Here is a 21854-nt window from a genome sequence, read left to right as displayed (position 1 = left end):
TCTCTGGCCCGTCTCCTGTTTTATTGTCGTGGGGATCTAGCTTACGTGCCTTAATAAACTTGAGGTAGAATACCATCTGTGGTCTTCTTTGAATTTCTTGGCCTGCTAATCCAGTCAAAAAAGAGAAGAGGTCAGCTGGCTTGCTGCTTGGCCTATCATTTCCTATGGGAAAGACTTGGTTTCTTAAGGGATCAGAGATTCTGTCTAAGCTGTATTTTAAACATTTCTGAGAATGACAGTCTTTTTGATCTGTTTGGGAATTTCTCTTTTCTTCTTTTATGAAAGTCAGTATGGGATCAGTCCTTAAAGTTTAAGGTACCTTGCTCCTTCCCTGCAGTAATCTTAGAGATTATTACCCGATTGTGAAATCACTGCTTCGTGTTTTAGTCAGTATAATAGGGTATAACTCTAAACTAGATGGTTTGAATCTGTTAAAACTATTCCTTGGGGACTTCCCTGTCAGTCCAGCGATTAAGACTGTGTTGCCAGTGCAGGGAGCATGGGTTCGATCCCTCCTCAGGGAACTAAGATCCCATATGCCACAGGACAAGGCCAAAAGATTAAAAAAAAAAAAAAACTATTTCTAAAGCCCTTGTTACCTGTCTTGGGTTTTGGTTCTTACTTAATGATAGGTGCTGCTGTCCGTTAGTACTGTAGCAAAATTGATCAACAGTCCTGCCCTTTTTCCTGCATCATCTTCCCAAAGCAGTGTTGCTCCAAACACTTGTAAATAAAACCAACCATCAGCATTTTTGTTGAGCCTGTTGGCTCTGGACTATAACCTTTTCTTCTTTAGATGTTAAACAGACAGTTCATGTCCACCAAAAAACATTTGGAGAGTGAAGTAAGAAGAAAGGTTGCGCACAGTCCGCCGCCCAAACCCAGTCACTGTCAGCATTTTGCGGGTTTCCTTCTAATCTCTTCTGAGTGTGGACTTTATTTTTGTTTCCCCTTGTAGTCACGCTGCTTTCTTTCTCTTCACGTGACAGTCTGTCATCGGCACTTTGTGTTGCTTCAGAGCCTGACACAGTTTTTCAGATTCTTACATCTATTCTCTTATATTTATTAATTTGCCCTTTATCCATCTCCCATATGTGTTCTTTGGCAAGTCATGCTCAGCTAAGCTTTGCTGCTTTCTCTTTTCTTGGGATCACCTCTCATACTCTGAGTTACTGTATTTAGTGTCTTCCAGGTTTTTTAATCCTTCTGATCTTAGGCTTGGACTGACTACTGCTTCTTTGGATTTTCAGAAATCTGCTTTCCTAAAAACTTGAGTTTTGTGTACTGTGCTTAGTTGCTCAGTCATGTCTGACTCTTTGTGACCCCACGGACTGTAGCCTGCCAGGCTCTTTTGTCCATGGGAATTCCCCAGGCAAGAATACTGGGTGGGTTGCCACATGTCCTCCTCCAAGGGATCTTCCCAACCCAGGGATCGAATTCAGGACTCCCGCACTGCAGGCAGATTCTTGACTGTCTGAGCCACCGTAGAGCCCTTTGTGTACCGCTGCCTGTCAGTAATTGGGATCTTCCCTGTTGGAAGGGAAGATGGTTCCCTTACCCCCTTGCTTGTAGTCAGCACTTGGTAAACACCCAGTTCTCATTCCCCAGTTCATCTGTTTACTGCCACCTCAGCAGTTAGTCCTTGCTCATCAGCTGGGCCTAAATCTAGGTGCTGTCTTTGTTGCTTTGTTTTATTTTAAGCAGTGACATTGTCAGCAAGGTGACGAAGTGTTGACATTCTGCTTTGGCAGGCTTCCATCGTATCTTGAGCTTGTCTCACATATGATTAAATCCTTCTTTGTATCAGCATCTTCAAGATTTTTTTCTCTTGCTCCTTAGTCTGTTTCCTCTTCCTTCACCAGGAGCTCTCCTTCTTGTTTGTTACCTTCTTCAGAACCAGCTCTTTACTTCTCATAGGATTTTTTTCTTCCAAAATCATGGCACTTAGTTTGAAGAACTGAGAAAGTTCCCTGGGCTACCCCTTCAGTTTCCCACCCTGCATGTTAGAGTCACTCTGCGTGGCCAGTGTGGCTTCCATCTCATTTGGGTCTCTGCTTGTGTTTCTTTCTTTTTTTTTTTTTTAATATTTATTTATGTATTTGTTTGACTATTCCAGGTGTTAGTTGCACCATGCAAACTCTTACTGAGGCATGTCGGATCTAATTCCCTGACCAGGGATCAGTCCTTCCCCCCCGCATTGGGAGTGTGGAGTCTTAGCTCCTGGATCACCAGAGAAGCCCTTCTGCTCATTGTTGTACTGCTGGGCACTAATAAGGATTAGTGCTAGGATTCATAAATCTTGATGTCTCTGTTTTCATGAATCTGAGTTGGCAGAAAGATACTTACCCAATTTATTCTGGCCACATTGAATGGCTCCCATTAAACCTATCTTTTACTCTTCAAAATGACACACAAAAAAAGGAATTTTTATCTGGAAGTGTTCACATGTATTTTGGATTTGTTTTAAATAAAATATATGACATACAAAAGCATCCTTAGGAGTCGTGGATGTTGAATTCTTGACAGAACTGCTTTGGAGAAGCCGGGGAGAGAAGGGATACAGAGAGCTTACACAGGTCCTGGTATTATATGTAACGTTTTATTTGCCTCACATCGTTTTAAGAATTTAAGCATAAAGCTAGGTGGTGGATCTAAGGTATTTTTAAAAATATCTTTTCTTTGTTAATGTATTTGCATATCTATTTCACAATTAAAAAGATTAAATAATGTGCTTCAAGTGTTTACTAAAAAAGTTAACACACAGTTCTGGTAATGCTGGGGTTCCTTTTGACCACAGCCTTCAACCTTTCTTCCTTCCTAGAGGTAAGAGCTATTATCAGTGTGGATGGAATTATTCCAGCCTTTTTATTTGTGTAAATAAATATGTACCTTTAGAAAATATATGGTGATATTTATGTTTTTTTAATGTATGTATTTTTCTGCATCTTTTTTTTCACTCGGTAATGTGTCTTAGAATCGTTCCATGGTATGTGATAAATTATCTCTGTTTTTAACTGCTTGCTTACTGTCCTGTGACTATCATATGGATAAACCATGATTCGTTTGATATGGATAAGCCATAATTTATTACTTTGATAGCTACTGGGTTATTAAGATAGTGCTGCAACGAATATCTTTGTGTGAGCCACTCTGTGAACCCATGTGTTAGGACGGATATTGAAGAGAATTCCTAAGCCTATTAATTCATTTGTAATAGGTACTCTGATTTGCCCTTCAGAGTGGCTGTGCCAGTTCACACTTCCACCAGCAGAGGCAGTGGCTCATTCTGCCACTAACCGATGCTAAAACACTTAAGTTAAACATCTGGTCAGTGAAAACTGATAATCTTAAGGTGGATTTTCCTGATTAGTAGTAAGGCCAGCCATCTCTTGACGTGCTTATTGGCCTTTCCTCTTTCTTTCTGTGTGAACTGCCTGCTCCTGTCCTTTGCCCATTTCTATTTGGGACTGTCATTTTCCTACTGGTTTGTAGGATTTCTTTACTTCAGTTTCAGACTTTGCTTGACATCCGAGGGCAGTGTCTCTTCTTCTTTTCAGAACTGTCTGGACTAACACGCATTTCTCTTTGACATACCTTTAAAAAATGTTAGAGTCAGTTTATCAAGTTCAGTGTATAATCCTGTTGCATTTGATATTCCTTTAATTACTACAGGTCATTTTGAGGAGAAGGTATCATGTATATTATGAGCACCACCTGTTTAATCTTTCTCAGCCTAATAAGCCCATTCTGAATTAAGTCATTTGTTTAATGCTCTTGTTGTGTGATAAAAACTTAAAGTTTGCCTTGCTGTCAAGTCTTATTTTCTCTTGAAATAATTGTCATCTCTTTCAGCATATTCTGTTTTTTTTGCCATGTGACATGGGGGATCTTAGTTCCCTGGCCAGGGATGGGACCTGTGCCCCCCTGCAGTAGAAGCACAGAGTCCTAACCACTGGACTGCTGGGGAAGTCCCAGTGCATTTCTCTTTAAAATTATTATCTGAACTGTCATAAAGGGGTGTTGGTGGGCTGTGCAGCAGCAGGTGGGAAATTCTCTCATCTTTTCTGTGTCCTGTTTTCCTAGCAATCCCCAAAGTGAGACTGGAGACAATCTACATTTGCGGAGTAGATGAGATGAGCACCCAGGATGTCTTTTCCTATTTTAAAGAATATCCTCCAGCTCACATCGAGTGGTTGGATGATACCTCCTGTAAGTACCCCCAAAGTGTTCTGTTGAATGTGCTTTTGTATATGATTGAAAAAGAATTCTTGCCATCTTAAATGGTGAATGATTGTGGCCAGACTATGTCTAATCTCTGCCTTCAGCCCAGGAGAGAAAAATTTCCCACTGATGAGAACCAGAGTCCTTGTACATTAGCCAGCCTGCCACATCATTTTCCATAAGTGTTCTGAGGCAGCTCAGAGGTGGTGGTCAGGCCTCTGGGAGGTTGGTTGCTGGCATCTGAATCCAGGTACACAGTTGAGACCTCTCCTGACACCCATAGTTTCCCAGCAAAGGCGTGAGTCCAGCCGCATAGACTTGGGGCTGCCTTTTCAGGGCTTTCAGCCTTGTCATTGCAGCAGCTTTTCAGAGTGCTGTCTCTGACCTGGAACTAGACCAGAACCCTCTGGCGCCGTGCCAGGCCTCTCACCTCTGCTTGCTCTGGCCTCTGTTCTCTTGAGCTTCATCTGCTGGTCCTAATCTGGGGCTGTTCCGCTTGTGAGCTAACTGTGATTTCTGACTTGTGTCCCTACTTCAAGTCTAGCCTGACCTTCGGTACCCACTCTGCTGGCTTCTGGTCCTGACTCGCTTCTAGCCTGGCTTCGCTTTCTGCCAGCGTGCTGACCTGGTTTTCCCAGTTTTTCTGGCTGCTTTTTTCAGATGTTAAATCACCGAAAGAAGAAACATGACTGACAGAGTTAAAAGATTTTTCTCCTTTTGTCTGTTTGCTTAACTTAGACCATCCAGATCAGGGGTTGGCAAACCTTCTCTTTTTTTTTTTTTTTTTTTTAATAAAAATAAAAGACTGGATGAAAGACATTGGAAGCTTTGCAGACCATATCTAGTCTCTGGAATCTACCCAGCTCTGCCATTGCAGCATGAACAGCCATAGACCATATAATTGAATGAGCCTGGCTGTTTTCTGTAAAACTTTGTTTGCAAAAACAGGTGGCAGGTGTGTAGTTTATTGTATGTTGCTTATAACTGAATAAATAAAGTACAAATATAAGTAGATAAATGGATGGAAGATGGATGAATGAATGAATAATGGGTCATGGGCTGGATTTGCTAACACCTGATTTAACTAATTATAACTGTCTATCTAAGCAATGTTAGAGGGACCCTTAGTGTCATCCAGCTCACTCCCTCATGTTGTGCATCAGAAAAGAGGAGGGAAATTACTTGCTCAAGATCATGTAGCATATTGGGCTTCCCTGGTGACTCAGTGGTAAAGACTCTACCTGCCAGTGCAAGGGACCCAAGTTTGATCCCTTGAGTCAGGAAGATCCCCTGGGGAAGAAAATAGCAACCCACCCCCCTGGGAAATCCCATGGACAGAGGAGCCTGGCAGGTGACAGTCCATGGGGTCATAAAAAATTCAGATAGAGCTTAGTGACTAAATAACAGCAGCAGCAATGTAGCATATTATTAACAAAAAATGAGAATCTTTAGACCTTCGTTTCCCAAACTGAGATACAGGGGTAACTTAAGTTTGAGAAATGCTGCTTTAAAGTTGATCTTCTCAAGACCTTTTTCTTGCTAAATTCTCTTAAAGGAGCAAAATAAATTGGTTGCTGCCAAGCCAAGTGGCTGTCATTCCTCCAGTCTTTATATGCCACGGGTGCCCTCATCACCCACGCTGTACAGTAGGGAAACATCATTTAGCATGTCTGGATGACAAGGAAGAGCAGAGGGCTTCCATGTGAGGGGCAGAAGAATAAAGGATGAAGGACAGTTATTTGACATTTTCGTCATCATCTTCATCATCAGAAACTACTAGCACTTACTTATAACACTTACTGTATGCCAGGCATTTTTAATGTATAGAACTTATTTTCATGGAGTACTTGACCGTTATTTTGCGGGACCCAGTTTGGAATGCTTCTCTAGGCTAATCTTACCAAAGAAGTTTTTACTGCTAGGTTCTATGCTTCTTTCATTGGTTGGTCTGTACATTTATTGATGCCAGTCCGTAGCTGAATGATACTGTAGCAATGAATATAATGTAGTCTCTGCTCTCAAGAAACTTAATCGCTTGGATGCGACGTGTTGTTTTACATTTTATTTTAGGTAATGTGGTTTGGTTGGATGAAATGACGGCCACAAGAGCCCTTATCAATATGAGTTCTCTGCCAGCCCTGGATAAGATAAGAAGCAAGGATGCCAACGAGGACAAGTCATCCGAGAAAAGTAAAAAAGGTAACTGACGACAGAGGAGGAACTTTGGGGCTGAAGGTCCTATTCTTTACAGTTTGAATTTCTGTGCAGTGTTAACGTAGTATCTCATTGCCAGTTATTTCCGAAACAAGCTATGATGCTTTGGATCGTTAATAAAGAGGAGGAGACAGTGTTAGACTTTTAATGTGTGTGAGATGGAGTGAAGATTCATCTTGTCCCTCACGTTCCATTTCAGACAAGCAGGAAGACAGTTCTGATGAGGAGGAGGCTGAAGAAGGAGAAGTGGAAGATGAGAACGCAAGTGATGTAGAGGTCAGTAGAGGGCACAGGTGTCTGTGGGCTTTCCTGTGAGCAGCTGCCCACAGCCTTGATACCTGAGCCTTAAAGGCTTATGGGACATTGTGTTCTTCCGCTGACTTGCACCGTTGCGCCTCCTGAGGGGGGCCCAGGCTCTTGGCCTTTTACGTTCTCGTGGGTGTAATGATTCATCTTGAGATCTTAGTACTCACACTTCTGTATGAAGGGAAATGGTTTTATTGAGAAAGACTTTGCAGTGCTATCTAATCGGTAAAATTAAGGAATAGCAAGTAATGGTGTATCTCCTGATGGCATATGTACTATTGTTGGAAATATTAAAGTGTATTCATTTTTAAATTATTTATTAAGTGCCTACTATATACCAAATTCTAGGTGCTGGGGATATAGCGTCAAGCAAAACAAAGTCCTTGCCCTGTTGGAGCCTACATTCTAGTGGGGAAGACAGACAATACACAGATACGCAGATATGTAATGTAATGTCAGGAAGTGATGAGTGCTGTGAAGAAAAGTAAAGAAGGGTAAGCGGATAGAGAATGATGGAGACGATTCTTTTAGACAAGGTGGTCAGGGAAGACCTCTGACTTAGACATTCTGCAGAGGAACTGGCGCTGTGATGCTTATGGGTTTTATTATAAGTAGATTGCTTTCTTAATCCATGGTATCTTTGCTACTGAATGAACATGAGAAAAGGCTTTAATTTTTATATCGAAAATGCTCTTTTTTTTCTTAAGTTGGACACGTTGTCGCAGGTAGAAGAAGAGTCTCTGCTAAGAAACGACCTTCGTCCAGCTAACAAACTTGCTAAAGGAAATAGGTTATTCATGAGATTTGCTACAAAAGGTAAATGGTAATTGGTATTGACTTCTTTAAAAAGTAATTTTGTTTATTTTTGGTTGTGCTGGGTCTTCCTCGCTGCCCGGGCTTGTCTCTAGTTTTGGCCACGGGGGCTCCTTGTTGCGGTGGCTTCTCATGTTGCGAAGCGTGAGCTCTGGGGTGCCCAGGCTTCAGTAGCTGTGGTGTGTGGCTCAGTGGCCGTGGCTTCGGGGCTCTAGAGCACAGGCTCAGTTAGTTGTGCAGGGGCTCAGTTGTTCCCTTGGCATGTGGGATCTTCCTGTATCAGGAATCTAAACCATATCTTCTGTGTTGGCAGGCGGATTCTTTACCACTGAGCCACCGGGGAAGCCCCTGACTTTTATTTTTAATGAAGTGATTTTTATTAAGTGATGCCTTCTCTTTTGAATTGGAACTTAGACCAAGTAATCTCAAAAATCCTTCAAACTGTAACATTCTACACTTAACAAAATCGATGACTTGCTGCCTGAGTTGGAATTTCAGACACTGAAAGTGGATAATAGCTATTTGTATACTTTTGTGATATCTGGCTAAAGTTATTTTCTATTAAAGCTGGTTTGCCCCATATGCTTTTTGGCCAATTTATCATCTGAACTATAAAAATTTTTAAAAATTTCATGTATCGTGGCAGTGTCTTCCTAGACATTGCTGATAGTACCTTTCAGCTCTAATTCTCAGAAGAATTAAATTAAAAGCCTATTAATAATTCATAAGGCCTTTTATGCATAGTGATTTTGATATGCATTAGTAATGTGAGGGGAGTGGTTTTGAGTCAATTGAGAGTTAATTGGAAATGACAACCCTTCACCCCTGAATACTTTAGTAAGTATTTTTGAAGAACAAGGACTTTGTTTTACACATAGTCATCAAAATCAGGAAATTTAACAGTAGTGCCATTCTATTACCCGATTCATAGTCTGTGTTCAGATTTTACCAGTACCCCCGCTGTGTATATTAAAACTGCCTGGCACACACTGAGTGCAGTATGTTGGCAGTCTTTGATGATGATGAAGATAGCGACGATGATGATTGTCAAATTGGGTTATTCTTTGTACTCCTTCCCTGCTACACTAGGACCCTCTCCTGGACTGGGCGTTTCAGTCTACCGTGTCCCCTCAGTGTCCCTGAACGTGGAGCTGCTCCTCCGCTTAGCTTTGCTTGACTGAGACATTTTTAAAGAGAACAGGCTCATTATTTTGTAAGCTGCCCCTTAGTTTTGGTTTGTTTGATGTCTCCTTCTAATTAAATTCGAGTTGTGCGTTTCATACCACGGAAGTGGTGTCATTTTCAGTGTGTGACATCACGCACCAGGAGGCACATTGTATTTATTTGTCCCCTTCCTGGGGATGTTAACCATTATCTCCTGGTTAAGGTAACAGCCGCGAGGTTTCTCACTGTAAAGTTACTCTTTTTCCATTTATAATTTGCAGTTTTGTGGAGAGATGCTTTGAGGCTATGTAAATAGCCTGTTCCTCATCAGATTGCCATACTTTAGATCCATTGATGACTTTTTAACTCTCATTTACCAGTTGGCACTTAACTGTAAGGAAGAGCTTTCCCTTTTTACCCATTTATTGATGTATTTACCTGGTTTTTTTTTTTAATGCATTTACTTGTTTATATTAGTTCAGATTTGTGGAGTTTTCTTCAATGGGCTATCACCTCTTCTGTCATTGTTTTGATTCACAGGTTATTTTGGATTTAATCAGTAGAGCCTCTTCACACTGTTCTTTGACACGCCTGCCCGATTCTTTGAGTACCTTCTTGCTGTTATGGCACAAGGAGCCATCTTGGTTTGCCAGTCTCAGCTTGTACTTTCCTAGCCCCAGATCTGGAACCAGCCATTGCTCCAAGGAGCTGGTGGGCGTGTTTTTTGTGGGGCGCACATTCTGACTTACGCCACGAGGTTTACCTGTAGCGCTGGGCACATTCACATCGGTATTCATCTTTTGTAGTTAGTGAGTGCCCAGGGAGTTGTCAGAGGCCTTTATATTGTGAAAATATACGTGTTCACTGACCACGTTTCCTTCCTGTTAACTGGCATTTTACCTTGATAAATGGGATCTTTTCTCCTTTTGCTTATTTGAGTGCATGGTTTACCAAATACATGAACCCATTTATAACCTGTTTCTTGGACCCTGATTCTGTGTTATTGGCATGTTGTCATTCAGAAATGAATATCGTCTTTCGGGGGGCAATGAAAATGCCACCTCTTCTAAAAGCCTTTTTGATTCCTGAACACTGGTGATAACCTACTCTCTCTTATGCTGCTTGGGAATCGTGTTGTTGTTGTTGTTGTTACTGTTCTGGTATTTTCTCTTTGAAGTCAGCTCCCTGACAGCAGCTTAACCTCATTTGTCTCTTGAGTTTTGCCCCACCCTCTCGACACTGCACTGCTTTAGGAGGACTCAGAGTGATCATAGTGCATCTTTCTCTTCTGTAGGCAGAGTGTGCTGATCTGATCCCAGCTATGAAAAACATTCTTTTTGTTTGTTCAAACCCATTTAACATTGCCTTCACACTCATAGGGAGTCCTTGGTAACTGCTGTAATTAATTTTTAGATGACAAAAAGGAACTTGGAGCAGCAAGAAGAAGTCAGTATTACATGAAATATGGGAATCCAAATTACGGAGGCATGAAAGGAATCCTCAGTAACTCTTGGTGAGTCCAAAACCTTAAATACAACAGTTTATATAGTACTTAAGCTTTTCATAATCCTTCAGGGATCTCCATTAGTTGGTATTCTTCAGTGGGTATTCTGCAGTGGACTGTCAACACCCTTTGTGGATGGACGTGAAGGCAGACAAGAAGAAAGAGCTCAAGGCTTTTAACTGTGGTAAATGGTGTGAGAATGCTGAGTTTCGGTTTCATGCGACATGTCTCTGTGTCGGCATCTAACGTCGCGTCAGGGTGTAATTGACATTAACTAGTGGACGTTGAGGCCCTTCCTCTTGGTTTTTGATTCTGTGCTTATTTTGGCGATGTTGCAGGAAGCGGAGATACCATTCCCGTCGCATTCAGCGGGATGTTATTAAGAAGAGAGCCCTGATTGGGGACGACGTTGGCCTGACGTCCTATAAACACCGACATTCCGGTAGTTGCCTGCTCAGCTCTTGGGTAGACACATATTTGGCTCCCGAAATGACATTTTTATCCTTAATACAGTCCTTTAAGGTTCCCAACTTTATCATCCTCTCTTCCTTGCCCTCACCCTCTGCCAACATATAGGAAAGTAAGTCAAGTCACAGTTAATTTGAAATTGCCCATACAAAGAGGTCAAATGGTTTTATAAAAGCTATTCTAACAATAAAGGCAAAATGTAGGAAAAATTAAAACTTTTTCTAAGGAATCTAATTTTCCTAATTAATAACAAGCTGCATGAAAAAAATTTTTAATTATTTTGTTAGACGAGTTGATTTTATTGTCCTTTTGTCTGATGATGAAAATAAGCTGCTGTGTCTGGTACTCTCTGCTTATTGGCTTGTGCACGTGAATGCCGCGGTGAAGTGGGATACAACGTGGGTTTCATTTTGTTTTTTCCCTCTGTCTTTTTTCTTTTCTTCTTTTTCTGTTCCTCTGTCTCCCCGGGGCTCCCACCTTCCCACCCTTCAAATCTCCCTTTCTTCCCCCCTTTCTTTTGGTGCTTATTCTTAAAGAACCATTTCATTATGTTTTATAGAGATTTGTTTTTATGTTGGAACTGATCTGTGAAAATCTACACGCTTTGTAGAACCAGCCAAGTCAGCATACAAACACAGAATAACAGGCATATACTTTTATCTTTGTAGTAGAGACAGGGAGAGGTGAAATCTATACATTTTAATTTAATGTGAATGTCCAAACTTGGATATTTTAAAATCTACATCTTAATGCGCATACTTTTCTGTTAGACAGTTAAGCTTTTCAAGTTTCAGTTAAAGATATTTTTATCATATAATCTTAGTATTCATGTCAAATTAAAAAGCAAAAAGATAATAACTGATTTCATTTTACATTTTTCTTATTTGTCTCTTTTCACAATAAATATAACTGTTGTGGACATATATTTTATATTGTGCTTCTTCCATTTATAAGCATTTTTCCATGACCTTTAAAGGTATGTTTCATTATTTACGGCGGTTATGTTCTGTAAAGTCACCGTGATCATTGAAAACCATTCAGAGACTCTTAATGACACTTTTTGTCAACTGATGAATATAGAACCTTAATTTGATGTATGTTTCGGATTAAGGACACCTTATTTAATACATGTTGATTCATTAACGTTGAACTCAAGGGCAGCAGCCCTGGAACTCACACCCAAACAGAGCTTGTCTCACACATGTGTCTTCTCCATAAGGCATATCACAGCCGTCTTGTGTTTAGGACACTAGACAGCCTTGATGTTATGCTCGGAGGCTGTTTGTAACGGAAATCATCAATAAAATCACGAAGGTGTTAAAAAGTGGCGCTCGTGGACTGCAGGAAGCACACTCGTGTGCAGTGTTCGAGAGCTGCAGCAGAGAGGCAGGACAGGCCTCGTGTCCCTGCACCTGGGAACTTGCATGGCTGGTGTCTCAGTTTTTTGCTGCTCCTGTGCATGTCCACAAATGACCGCAAAAGTGCCATGGGTGTTGGTTGTGGAACAAATAAAATTGGCAGATTCCTAAATCTAGAATTGGTGAATAGTGATGAGGGTCTGTGTTTTAGAAAACTTTATAAACTTGCCTCAGGCTGCTAGGCCGTGCTTTGCCTAGATGTTCATGTGTTGTAGGGGTCAGAATGGTCACCAGGTCAGCACTGTTAGAGCCAGTGCTCCAGTAAACTCTTGGGATGGGACTCTCAGCTTCTAAAAAGGTCACTGATGTAGAACAGAAAATCAGGTGTTAGTGTTCGGGCTTATACTAATAATGATTTTTGGTTAAATTCCTTAGGACTGGTGAATGTTCCTGAGGAACCTATTGAAGAGGAAGAAGAAGAGGAGGAGGAGGAGCAGGACATGGATGCCGACGACAGAGTGGTGGTGGAGTACCACGAGGAGCTCCCGGCCCTCAAGCAGGCCCGGGAGCGGAGCACGTCCAGGCGGTCCAGTGCCAGCAGCTCAGACTCCGACGAAATGGACTATGACCTAGAGCTGAAGATGATCTCCACTCCTTCACCAAAGAAAAGCATGAAAATGACCATGTATGCTGATGAGGTGGAATCTCAGCTGAAAAATATCAGGTAAAACTATTCTTTTTATCCCTGCTAGCTTTTAATTTGATTGAAATCCAATTGCTAACTTCTTCTTAGTACCTCTTAATTTTATAATCACTTTTATCGGTTCTAATTTCAACCCTTTATAGAATTTGAGTAAAAGCATCTGGCTTTTCCTCTTAATGAACAAGAAGTGATTCTTGTTATAAAAATTATGAATGATACAGAAGGTGAAGTCACCTGTAATCTCATCCTCCCCTAAGAGAGTGACTGTTTGCAGTTGGGTGAATAACTTTATTGTCAGCTTTATGTGTATATATAACATATGGGGAAATTATAGATGCATTTGTACAAAAATTAAGTTACACTGTTTATATTGTTTTGAAATACGCTTTTTCCATTTAATATAGTGTAGACATTTGCTCTTTTTTCAACTGTATGTAGTAGTCCCTTGTTTCCAGGTGTTATCATTTGTTGAACCAATCCCTTCCTGTTGGACATGTAGATTTCTTTTCTTTTTTTGTCCACACCCTGCAGCTTGAAGGATCCTAGTTCCCTGACCAGGGATTGAGCTTGGGCCCTCAGCAGTGAAAGCATAGAGTCTTAACCACTGGACCACCAGAGAATTCCCTAGATTTCTGTTTTCTTACTGTTGGACTAGCTAGATACATTCCAGTTATTGTGCAAAACTGTGCACATGCCCTAAAATGTGGTGTGGCTAAGTTTCCTTCCTAAAAGATTTTACCCGCTCACATTACCACCTGTTACCTAGATAGTCACCAACCTTAGGTATTATCATTGTGATTTTTGCTGTTCATGGACAAAGAAGTACAGCTGTTTCAATATGCATTCTTTGATAACTAGTGGGGCTGAGCAGATTCCTGAAGACAGCATAGGCATGTCTCAGAGGGCTGGAGGCTGGGGTGCTCTCTTAAGAATTCCTGATGGTGTGTTTGCGAAAAGGGAAGAAGAATCTTAAAGCCGGTTGATTTGTATGGCTTTGCTCACATCCTTAGTTTTTAGAGAACTTTCCAATGGCAGATGCTGCCAGAATAATGCCCTCGCCCTGACACAGTGGGAGAGGTCTTCCCTTTAAAGAAAGGGGTTGTAGGCTATCTTATATCTTGACTACAACCAGTTCACAGGCCTTAGAAGCAGAGGCCAATCAATCCTTTGCAGGCCTCTACTTAGGCCTGTGTCCTAGGAGAAGGGCAGGCACGGTTATGTGCTCTGTGATTGCTCCCAGATACTGCGTGTGGAAACCACCCCGGAAAACTCGGGGAGCTGCTCACCCCAACTGGCCTCTTTGGCAAGCCGGTCGTGACTTTTGTGAGCAAGTAACTATGGTGTATGGTGTTATTAAGTGAATGTTGGCCATATTAGATTGGGTTTCTTCAATTGTTTTTTCCCACAGTGTGTGAGATTGTTGTGTGAGTGTTGTCCCACAGTTCAAGTTGCTTTACTCTACCCCCGCCTCTCTTTTTTAAGGAACTCCATGAGGGCAGATACTTTATCCACAAGCAATATAAAAAACCGAATTGGTAACAAATTGCCAGCTGAGAAATTTGCAGATGTCAGACATTTGTTAGATGAAAAACGTCAGCACACACGTCCACGGCCAGCTGGCAGCAGTACTAAAACAGGTATTGTTGTTCAGTTGTGTTTCTGGGCTCTATCCTGAGTCCCAGAAAGCAAAGCGGACAGGGGAGGTTCTTGAATAAAACACTGTCATCTGGGGACCAGTTAAATTGTCCTGATTCATCACTTCTAAATTTTGGGTTAGGCACTGGAACTTGAGGGCATGAAATTTAATCAGATTTTTGCAATATTAGCTTTTGGTATTTTTTTCCCAACAGTGATTTTACTCTGTATGTCATTGGTATACATAAGGGTAATAGAAATTAGGTCGAAGTATTGTATACATGGTTAAGAATTTGAACTGGTGAGTTTATATGTGCAGACACGTACATAGCAGGCCGTACCTGCTGTGTGCCCAGGCTAGGCACCGGGGGTGTCATGAGTCTTCGCAGGGGATGCCAGCTCATCATAGACTCCGATGGAGCAGCATGAGGGCACATGCTCAGGTGATCTGCCTGGAGCTGAAGAGAGTGAGTGGTCCGGTAGGCACTATGAGCAGTGGGCTGAGGGAGCAAAGAGGGGAGTGGGTCTTTTGGGGAACAGCCTACTGTGGGAGGCGTCTCAGAGCAGGGGGCAGTGGAGCGAGGCCTCGGAGAGGAACCAGGATCTCAGTCAGCAAACTGAGTTCTTTGCGGTGGGAAGCAACCTGATCTTCTGATGAAAATGTCCAGCCTTGTAAAGGAGGAAGACTCAGCACTGGGAGGAAAGGGAAAGAAGCCATGGGGCTCAGGCCTGGGGGGCTGAAAGATGGGGTCGCTGTTCTCAGAGAGCAGAGCGAGGTGGGAGAAGGCCCGGCACAGGGACTTGCTCGTGAGTATTTGTGTTGTTGCTGTTATTGTGAGAAAGAGCTCCAGAGGACTGGCAGATTCTGGAGGAGTTGGAAGAAAAGCAGATTTGATTTGGGACCGCTTCCCTTGGTCCTTTGCTTCCCTTTATTGTTCAATGTAATAGTCTTTATTGACTATCTTCTTTTGTGTTCAAAGAATGGGCCTTCTGCCCTCAGGGAGCTTACAGTGTTTCTCATTAGCTGCACTGTTTGTTAATTATTTGCTCTTGATTCTACTGTTTAAAGAAGAAGAAAAAAGACAATTCTGCCTCAAAAATTCCTTTCTGGAGCAGTCAGCTAAGGTTTCCCCCACCCCTGCTGCGAGCCCCTGTGCGTTCTCACTTGAATTTTCCTGGGAGAATCCAGGCTGTATAGAGGGAAGGCTTTTAGACGCTTGGTAGTGCTGGGCCCCATGTCCTTACTCGGGGAGATGTCAGGTTGGCAGTACAGATGACAAAGTATAGTTACATGGTCACAGCAGTGCTTTTTTCTTTTTCTAGATATACGCCAGCGATTGGGAAAAAGACCATATTCTCCGGAAAAGACTTTCAGTAGTAATCCAGTTGTTCGGAGAGAGCCCTTTTCTGATGTACATAGTAGGCTGGGTGTTCCCAGGCAGGATGTTAAAGGCCTCTACTCTGATACTCGAGAGAAGAAGTCAGGTTGGTAACAGCGGGAACTGATGGGGAGGGAACTGGGTAAGAGTAGAGACCATGGGTGCAGCGTGGAAATAGTTGGTTAATACAAGGACAGAAGCGGCACAGGAGAAAAATACATTATTTTTCCCTCTTCCATTATGATCATCATCGTAATAATAATGGTAACAGTGTGGAAAACGAGGAAAGCAGGAAACAAGACTCACCCCTGAGTCTTGGTATCTAACACAAGTACTTTTCAGTTCCCTGCTGTTCCAACCTGTGCCCGTATACATCTCATACTTTTTTCATATGGCATTTTATCATGATCATTTTTCCATATAAATTATAGCCTTTATAAATAAAACTTCTAACTGATTGTGTGGCTATCCTATGGAAGTCTATGTATTTGTCTATTGTCAAATACTAACACTTTAGAAAGTGAACAGAGAGTGGGCAGAATCTCAAAAGTTGACAGGGTAGCAGGTCCATGAATTTGCAGCATGCTGTAGGTGGGGATGGCCTGGGAATGGCCCACTCCTGATGGAAGGAAGTTGTGCACAGGCGGTTGTCTCAGCAGACAGGGGCAGAGGGAGCACAGGCAGCCTCCCAGCTCATTCTGATGTGTCTGGTGTGGGGGTTTTGGGGGGGCATGTCCCCGAGCTGGGAGAATCTCCCAGCAGGTCCAGTTCCCTGTCTGCCGGCAGGGAACTGGGAGGACGTGCCCAGGGTTGCTCCCTGGTTGCAAGTGCCCCAGAACCCCCCACCCCCAGTGTTCCCTGCACGTGAGGCATTGCAGTGCCCCTCTTGCTCAGCATCGACTGCCAGAGCTGAAATGCCTTCTCACCCACACAGGTAGCTTATGGACTCGCTTAGGATCTGCACCCAAGACCAAAGAAAAGAACCCGAAGAAAGGGGATCACAGGGCGCCGGGCACAGAGGAAGACGACTCGGAGCTGCAGAGGGCATGGGGGGCGCTGATTAAGGAGAAAGAACAGTCTCGCCAAAAGAAGAGCCGCTTAGATAACTTGCCATCTCTCCAGATCGAAGTCAGTCGGGAAAGCAGCTCTGGCTCAGACGCTGAGTCCTGATGCCCTGGGGGCCGAGGCGGCCGCCCTGAAACCTGACAGTCTTGCGTAGGGCGGGGCGCACAGTAGGACCCCCCCTTGGGAGTTGGCGCCCCTCCCCTCTTGCTCATGCAGTCACCCTCAGCTCTTGCTACTTCAGCAAGACATCTTAGGAAACGTGACCTGTTTTGAAGGGCATCCATCTAATCTTTTTGCTGCAGAGTTACAATTCTGGGCCCTTGATTCTTTTCCCACCACCCCACAAGCTTTACCCATCGAGGAAAAGGCAGCCCTCCAGATTTTGTAGACATTTTTTTCTTAATATTTTTAACATTGTGTCTTTTAAGAGAAAAGTTTTACACAGTTCATCCAAAGAGCAGAGAACTGAACTTCTCACTATTGCCTTGGCCCTGACAGCTTTACCAGCACCCTTTTTCCAAGAAAAGTCAATTCCCAGGTGCTTATCGGACAGCCTTCGAGAGGAAAAGACTAGGGAAGCTGCCAGCTCACCCTTCCAGGATCCTAGTGTGGGGGCTGACTCACATGGACCTGACCTCAGAGGTGCAGCCATGCCGCCCTGGTAGATCAGAGCTGCAGCGCCAACCGCCCTCCGTTCCTCCCCGGGGATCTCTGTCAGGAGCCTCGTTAGCAATCAGCTTGACGTGAAGATCAAGTTCAGTGCTGTGGGGTTTTTAGGAACAAAAAACTGTGACTTCTGGATTTGGGGTGGATTTTCGTGCTAGGGGTGGGGTCATGGGTTAATGTTGAACAATTTGTAAGTCTGTATTATGTTTAAAAAATACTGATGATTTGAAAGTTTAAATTTTTAATTTTTATATGTGAAAATACTTCCTGTTGGCCTCCAGGGAAGCTCAAGTGGTGTCTTCTTATGTGCTGTTAAATATATATTATATACTTTGGAAGACGGCAAAGAGAGGCGTCTCATTATTTTTAAAGGATCCTAATTGTAGAGTCTGTCTGTTATACATAGAGTTTAAATTGCTTTTTGGCCACCGAAAGCAGAAAAACCTATCCCCTGAGATGGGAACCTGTTGTCTGTGATCACTTTAGAAGTGATGCACTGCTGTTTATTCTTTCTGTCTCCCAAGTTCTGGCACCTGAGGACATCTTCAAAACTGGCAAATAAGATAATAGTTACAGAAATTTTAGTGTGTTTATTTCTAGTCTCCTTTCAGATTATTTTAACCATGAAAAGGCCTTAGATTCTTTGGTCTTCCTGTCTTGATTTTTATTTTGAAGTATTTAGTGTTTGTATTCCTCTGCAGGCTTGAAAATAGTGTTTTAACTTCAGTTCAGTAGAGCTTAGGAGTTAGAGAGAATAAAGCCCTTGCTCCTTGTGTGGTGTCACAAGCCCTCACCTGCCTAGAATGTTCAGCACCCAGTGTGGCTCGGGGCTCCAGAGTCTTTGCTCGCTGCTGAGCCAGTGAGTCACGCTAGTGGTTGATGCCACTGTGGTGTGATTGAAGGCGGAATGGATACTGTGGTTTAGTAAAGAAAGGAAAGGGCGAGGAGGCTCGAGAGTTACAGCAAAAACGGTGCTGTCTGTATTTTGTTGGTTAACCTGCTGTTTTCCCTCCCTGTAGAAAGATGAGGACGTATAACCATGATGTTTCAGCTTCCTGGTAAGATTCCTGGAAAGAGCTGGTTCTCGTTTCTCTGCCAGTTGAGACCGAAGGTCGCTGAGGTTTCTCAGCTCTTAGCCTCTGAAGCACGGAGCTGCGAGCCAGGTTCTTGAAGAGGGAGGGAGGGTTTTGGGGGGGTTAGTCACACAAGAAGTGCAGGGGCTGTGGTCAGAGATGCCAACTACTGGCTCTGCTTCGTGGGCCCAGGCCTCAGTTTCCCCTCTAGCCAGCAAACGGGCTGGTTCCAGAGCTGCTGGCTTCACAAGTGTGTCTCAGTGGTGGTTCACTGTCCCCAGAGCGGTGGCCGCTGCGGGCTGGCCAGCACCAGCGTCTGTGGCAGGCCGGGGGAAGGTCAAGGAGACCACCGAGGGTGTGCATGAGGTTGTGGATGGGACTTAACCCCATCACGTTCTACCTCGTGGGTCCTCTAGTGAGGTGTCCCTGGGGCACCTCTGACGTGCTCTCTGCAATGTTTGTTCAGAAAATGCCCCTTCTTACACCTGTGTTTCCCAGTCCAGACCCCCTCCCACCAGCAGTTCAGGCCTATTTGTCCCAGGGCCTTACTGCCCTCACTAGTCTGCTAGAGATCAAGGCAGCCTTTCAGGAAGCCGGGTGGTGTCTAGTGGAGGCTGACCTAACCAAGAGTGCCCACTTCAGCAGCCTTGCAGTTCTCACAAACATGCAGAGCCCGGAGAATTACTTTTGTGCTCAGTCGTGTCCAACTCTTTGTGACCCCATGGACTATAACCCACCAGGCTCCTCTGTCCGTGGGGATTGTTAAGGCAAAAATGCTGAAGGTAGGTTGTCAGGCCCTCCTCTAGGGGATCTTCCCAACCCAGGGATTGAACCCAGGTCTCATTGTGGGAGGATTCTTCACCATCTGGGCCACCAGAGAAGCCAAGAATACTGGAGTGGGTAGCCTATCCCTTCTCCAGGGGAGCTTCCCAACCCAGTAATTGAACTGGGGTCTCTTGCACTGCAGGTGGATTCTTTACCAGCTGAGCTACCCTGGAAGCTGTAAGAGCCTTACATTTTAAAGATGTATTTCCCGAGGTTATGGGCCTCAGCCTCTCACTGTCGAGCCCACGCTCTAGCACTCAGAGGTGCGGCCTCTGACACATGTTCTGGATGCCAGGCCTTTCCTTGAGAGCTGGGGAGCGAGGATGGGCAGTCGGGGCTGTCCCTGGCCAGCAGCTCAGGGTGTTCCTCCCCTATGAGGGCGGCAGGGCTACAAACTTCTCTCTATTCATTTTAGTCTTGACACAGTGTGGGATTTTAGATACATTTTTGCTGCTTGATGATAATGGCAGATACCTCATTCCTCTTCCATTCTCCGTCTTGGGAGACGTACCAGCTACCCAGGACAGCTTGTGGAGCCCACCGCTGGATGGGACCTCTCCTCCCCTGGCATCTCCAGTCTGATCCCGTGAGTGCCTCCCCTCAGTTCAGCCACTGTCTTCTCCCACTCCACCCCTGCGGCAGCCTCTTTCCTGCTTCCTCTCCCTGCCTTTCTCCTTTCTGAACACTGCAGCTGGGATCTAATTTGCATCACGACTTTGCTTCTCCTCTCCCTCATCCTCAAGGACGTAGAGACTTCTCCGGGAAGCTACCTGTAACTTCCAGAACTGGGTTACGTGTCCCATGACATTGCCACAAAGGAGTCTCGTTAAGTTCCAGGGTCAGGGTATAAAGTCACGCCTGGGATAAAAACGGAGCATGATAAAAATTCCTCTCCAAAACCCTGTGGAAGGTACCTTGCTGAAGACCCTTATCACGAGGCCCAGTGCCGCTGCTGCCTGCCCATGTGGGAGCAGGTCACTGATTTCTTTGGGTGAGCCCCAGGAGAAGTGATGGACCTGCAATTCGGGCTGTGTTGTGCAAACAGCAGGTGTTCGACTCACACTCAGGCGAGCCGCTCACTCTTGAAGAGGCCCCAGGGACCCGAGACAGGCCACAGGAGTAGCAGGGGCTTGGGCTCGCCTCAGGGCCTCCTGCCTGGCTGCTCGGGATGGAGGGACAGGTGGTGTGCAGTCGCCAAGTCGTGTCTGACTCTGAGACCCCATGGACTGCAGCACAGTAGGTCTCCTTGTCCCTCACTGTCTCCTGGAGTTTGCCGAAGTTCATGTCCGTTGAATTGGTGATGCTGTCCAACCATCTCATCCTCTGTGACCCAAATAACGTAAAATTGCTTTCCCTATCTTTTTTTTTTTCCTCCCTAACTTTTTCAGACAAATACCATTGTGTTTGCTTAAGTGAAATATGTAATGGAATATACCAGATTTCCGTACCCCCCAGCCCCAGCACACCAGTACACTGCATCACAGTTTCCTCTTCCTGTTTGTCTGTTTGCTAGACTGTGAGCTCCATGAGAGCAGGGCCGCATCCAGCTAGTTCATGGGGGTCCCCCATCCAGGTACCATGCCTGGCACCTGGCAGGTCCCCCCTACACAAGGCCGACTGTGTAAATCGCCAGCGTTACAAGGGACAGCTCCGTTCTCTGAAGGCCGGGCACTGTCTTACAGGCCAGGCCTCGTGGTTCTGCCTTGCACATGTAACACGTGATGTTTTGTCCCCTGCTAGCAGCCTCTGATGAGGAGGCGTCTTCGTGTTCTGATCTCTGTTCCTCCTACCAGGTCATTCCAGAGTGATGCCTAAAGAATGTTTGGGAAAATGAATAAATTGTGGAAACCCAACCAAGCTCTGGTGTTTTTGTCTGCAGGCTGGTCTGCTTCTAGCCAAGACTTGTTTCTCAATCGCCCAGTCGTGTCCGACTCTTTGTGAGTCCATGAGCTGTAGCATGCCAGGCCTCCCTGTCCCTCACCATCTCCTGGAGCTCGCCCAAATCCAGACCACTGGATTCAAAAAAGAGGGAGGTTATCCACAAGTGCATAAATTGCACTCTTGTAAGAATCTCATTAAGGAGGTCTCCATGAAATTCAAATCTTAATGATCTGGCTGTCTATGAGCTGAAGCTTCCCTGGCTTTATAAAGAATTTGCTGAAGAGTCAGGTAGCTAGTCAAGAATATTTTTTAGAAAGCATTCATCTGTACCAAGGACAGCAGGAAGGGAAGTGGGCAGGTGGAAGAGAGGCCTCAAAGAGACAGGCCACTTCTCAGCATCCGATCCAAGGGGTAAGGAAGTGATAGCAGCCCAAACAGGACACAGTGAAACAGAACTCATCTCTGTCTACGGCCCTTTAGCCTAGAGTAGCCTTCCTGCTGTCAGGCTGGGCGGTTTGAAGAGTTACAGTGCAATGCTAACACGCAGTTTAGATGAAGGTTAACAGAAAATGACAGCTT

General features: G+C 44.3%; 1 protein-coding gene across 3 annotated transcripts in view; it reads left to right on the top strand.

The window, feature by feature from the left end:
* The window catches only part of NCBP3 (nuclear cap binding subunit 3), a 28822-nt gene extending 7575 nt beyond the window's left edge, over positions 1 to 21247 (top strand). For 2 of the 3 annotated variants that reach the window (XM_027975119.2, XM_042255533.2), the window contains exons 4-13: positions 4084 to 4209; positions 6292 to 6420; positions 6635 to 6711; positions 7449 to 7557; positions 10132 to 10231; positions 10561 to 10664; positions 12484 to 12772; positions 14234 to 14388; positions 15710 to 15871; positions 16700 to 21247. In XM_027975119.2, coding sequence (XP_027830920.1) covers positions 4084 to 4209; positions 6292 to 6420; positions 6635 to 6711; positions 7449 to 7557; positions 10132 to 10231; positions 10561 to 10664; positions 12484 to 12772; positions 14234 to 14388; positions 15710 to 15871; positions 16700 to 16935 — 1487 coding nt within the window. In that variant the 3' untranslated portion in view covers positions 16936 to 21247. Of the gene's footprint in view, positions 1 to 4083; positions 4210 to 6291; positions 6421 to 6634; positions 6712 to 7448; positions 7558 to 10131; positions 10232 to 10560; positions 10665 to 12483; positions 12773 to 14233; positions 14389 to 15709; positions 15876 to 16699 lie in introns of all 3 variants that reach the window. The other variant, XM_060394813.1, reaches the window with a different exon arrangement.
* Positions 21248 to 21854: the final 607 nt, after the last annotated feature.

Source organism: Ovis aries, chromosome 11 (genome assembly GCF_016772045.2).
Source record: "Ovis aries strain OAR_USU_Benz2616 breed Rambouillet chromosome 11, ARS-UI_Ramb_v3.0, whole genome shotgun sequence".
In the NCBI taxonomy this organism is placed as follows: Eukaryota; Metazoa; Chordata; class Mammalia; order Artiodactyla; family Bovidae; genus Ovis; species Ovis aries.
Note: the sequence above shows the minus strand (reverse complement) of the source record. Positions and strands in the feature narration are given on the sequence as shown.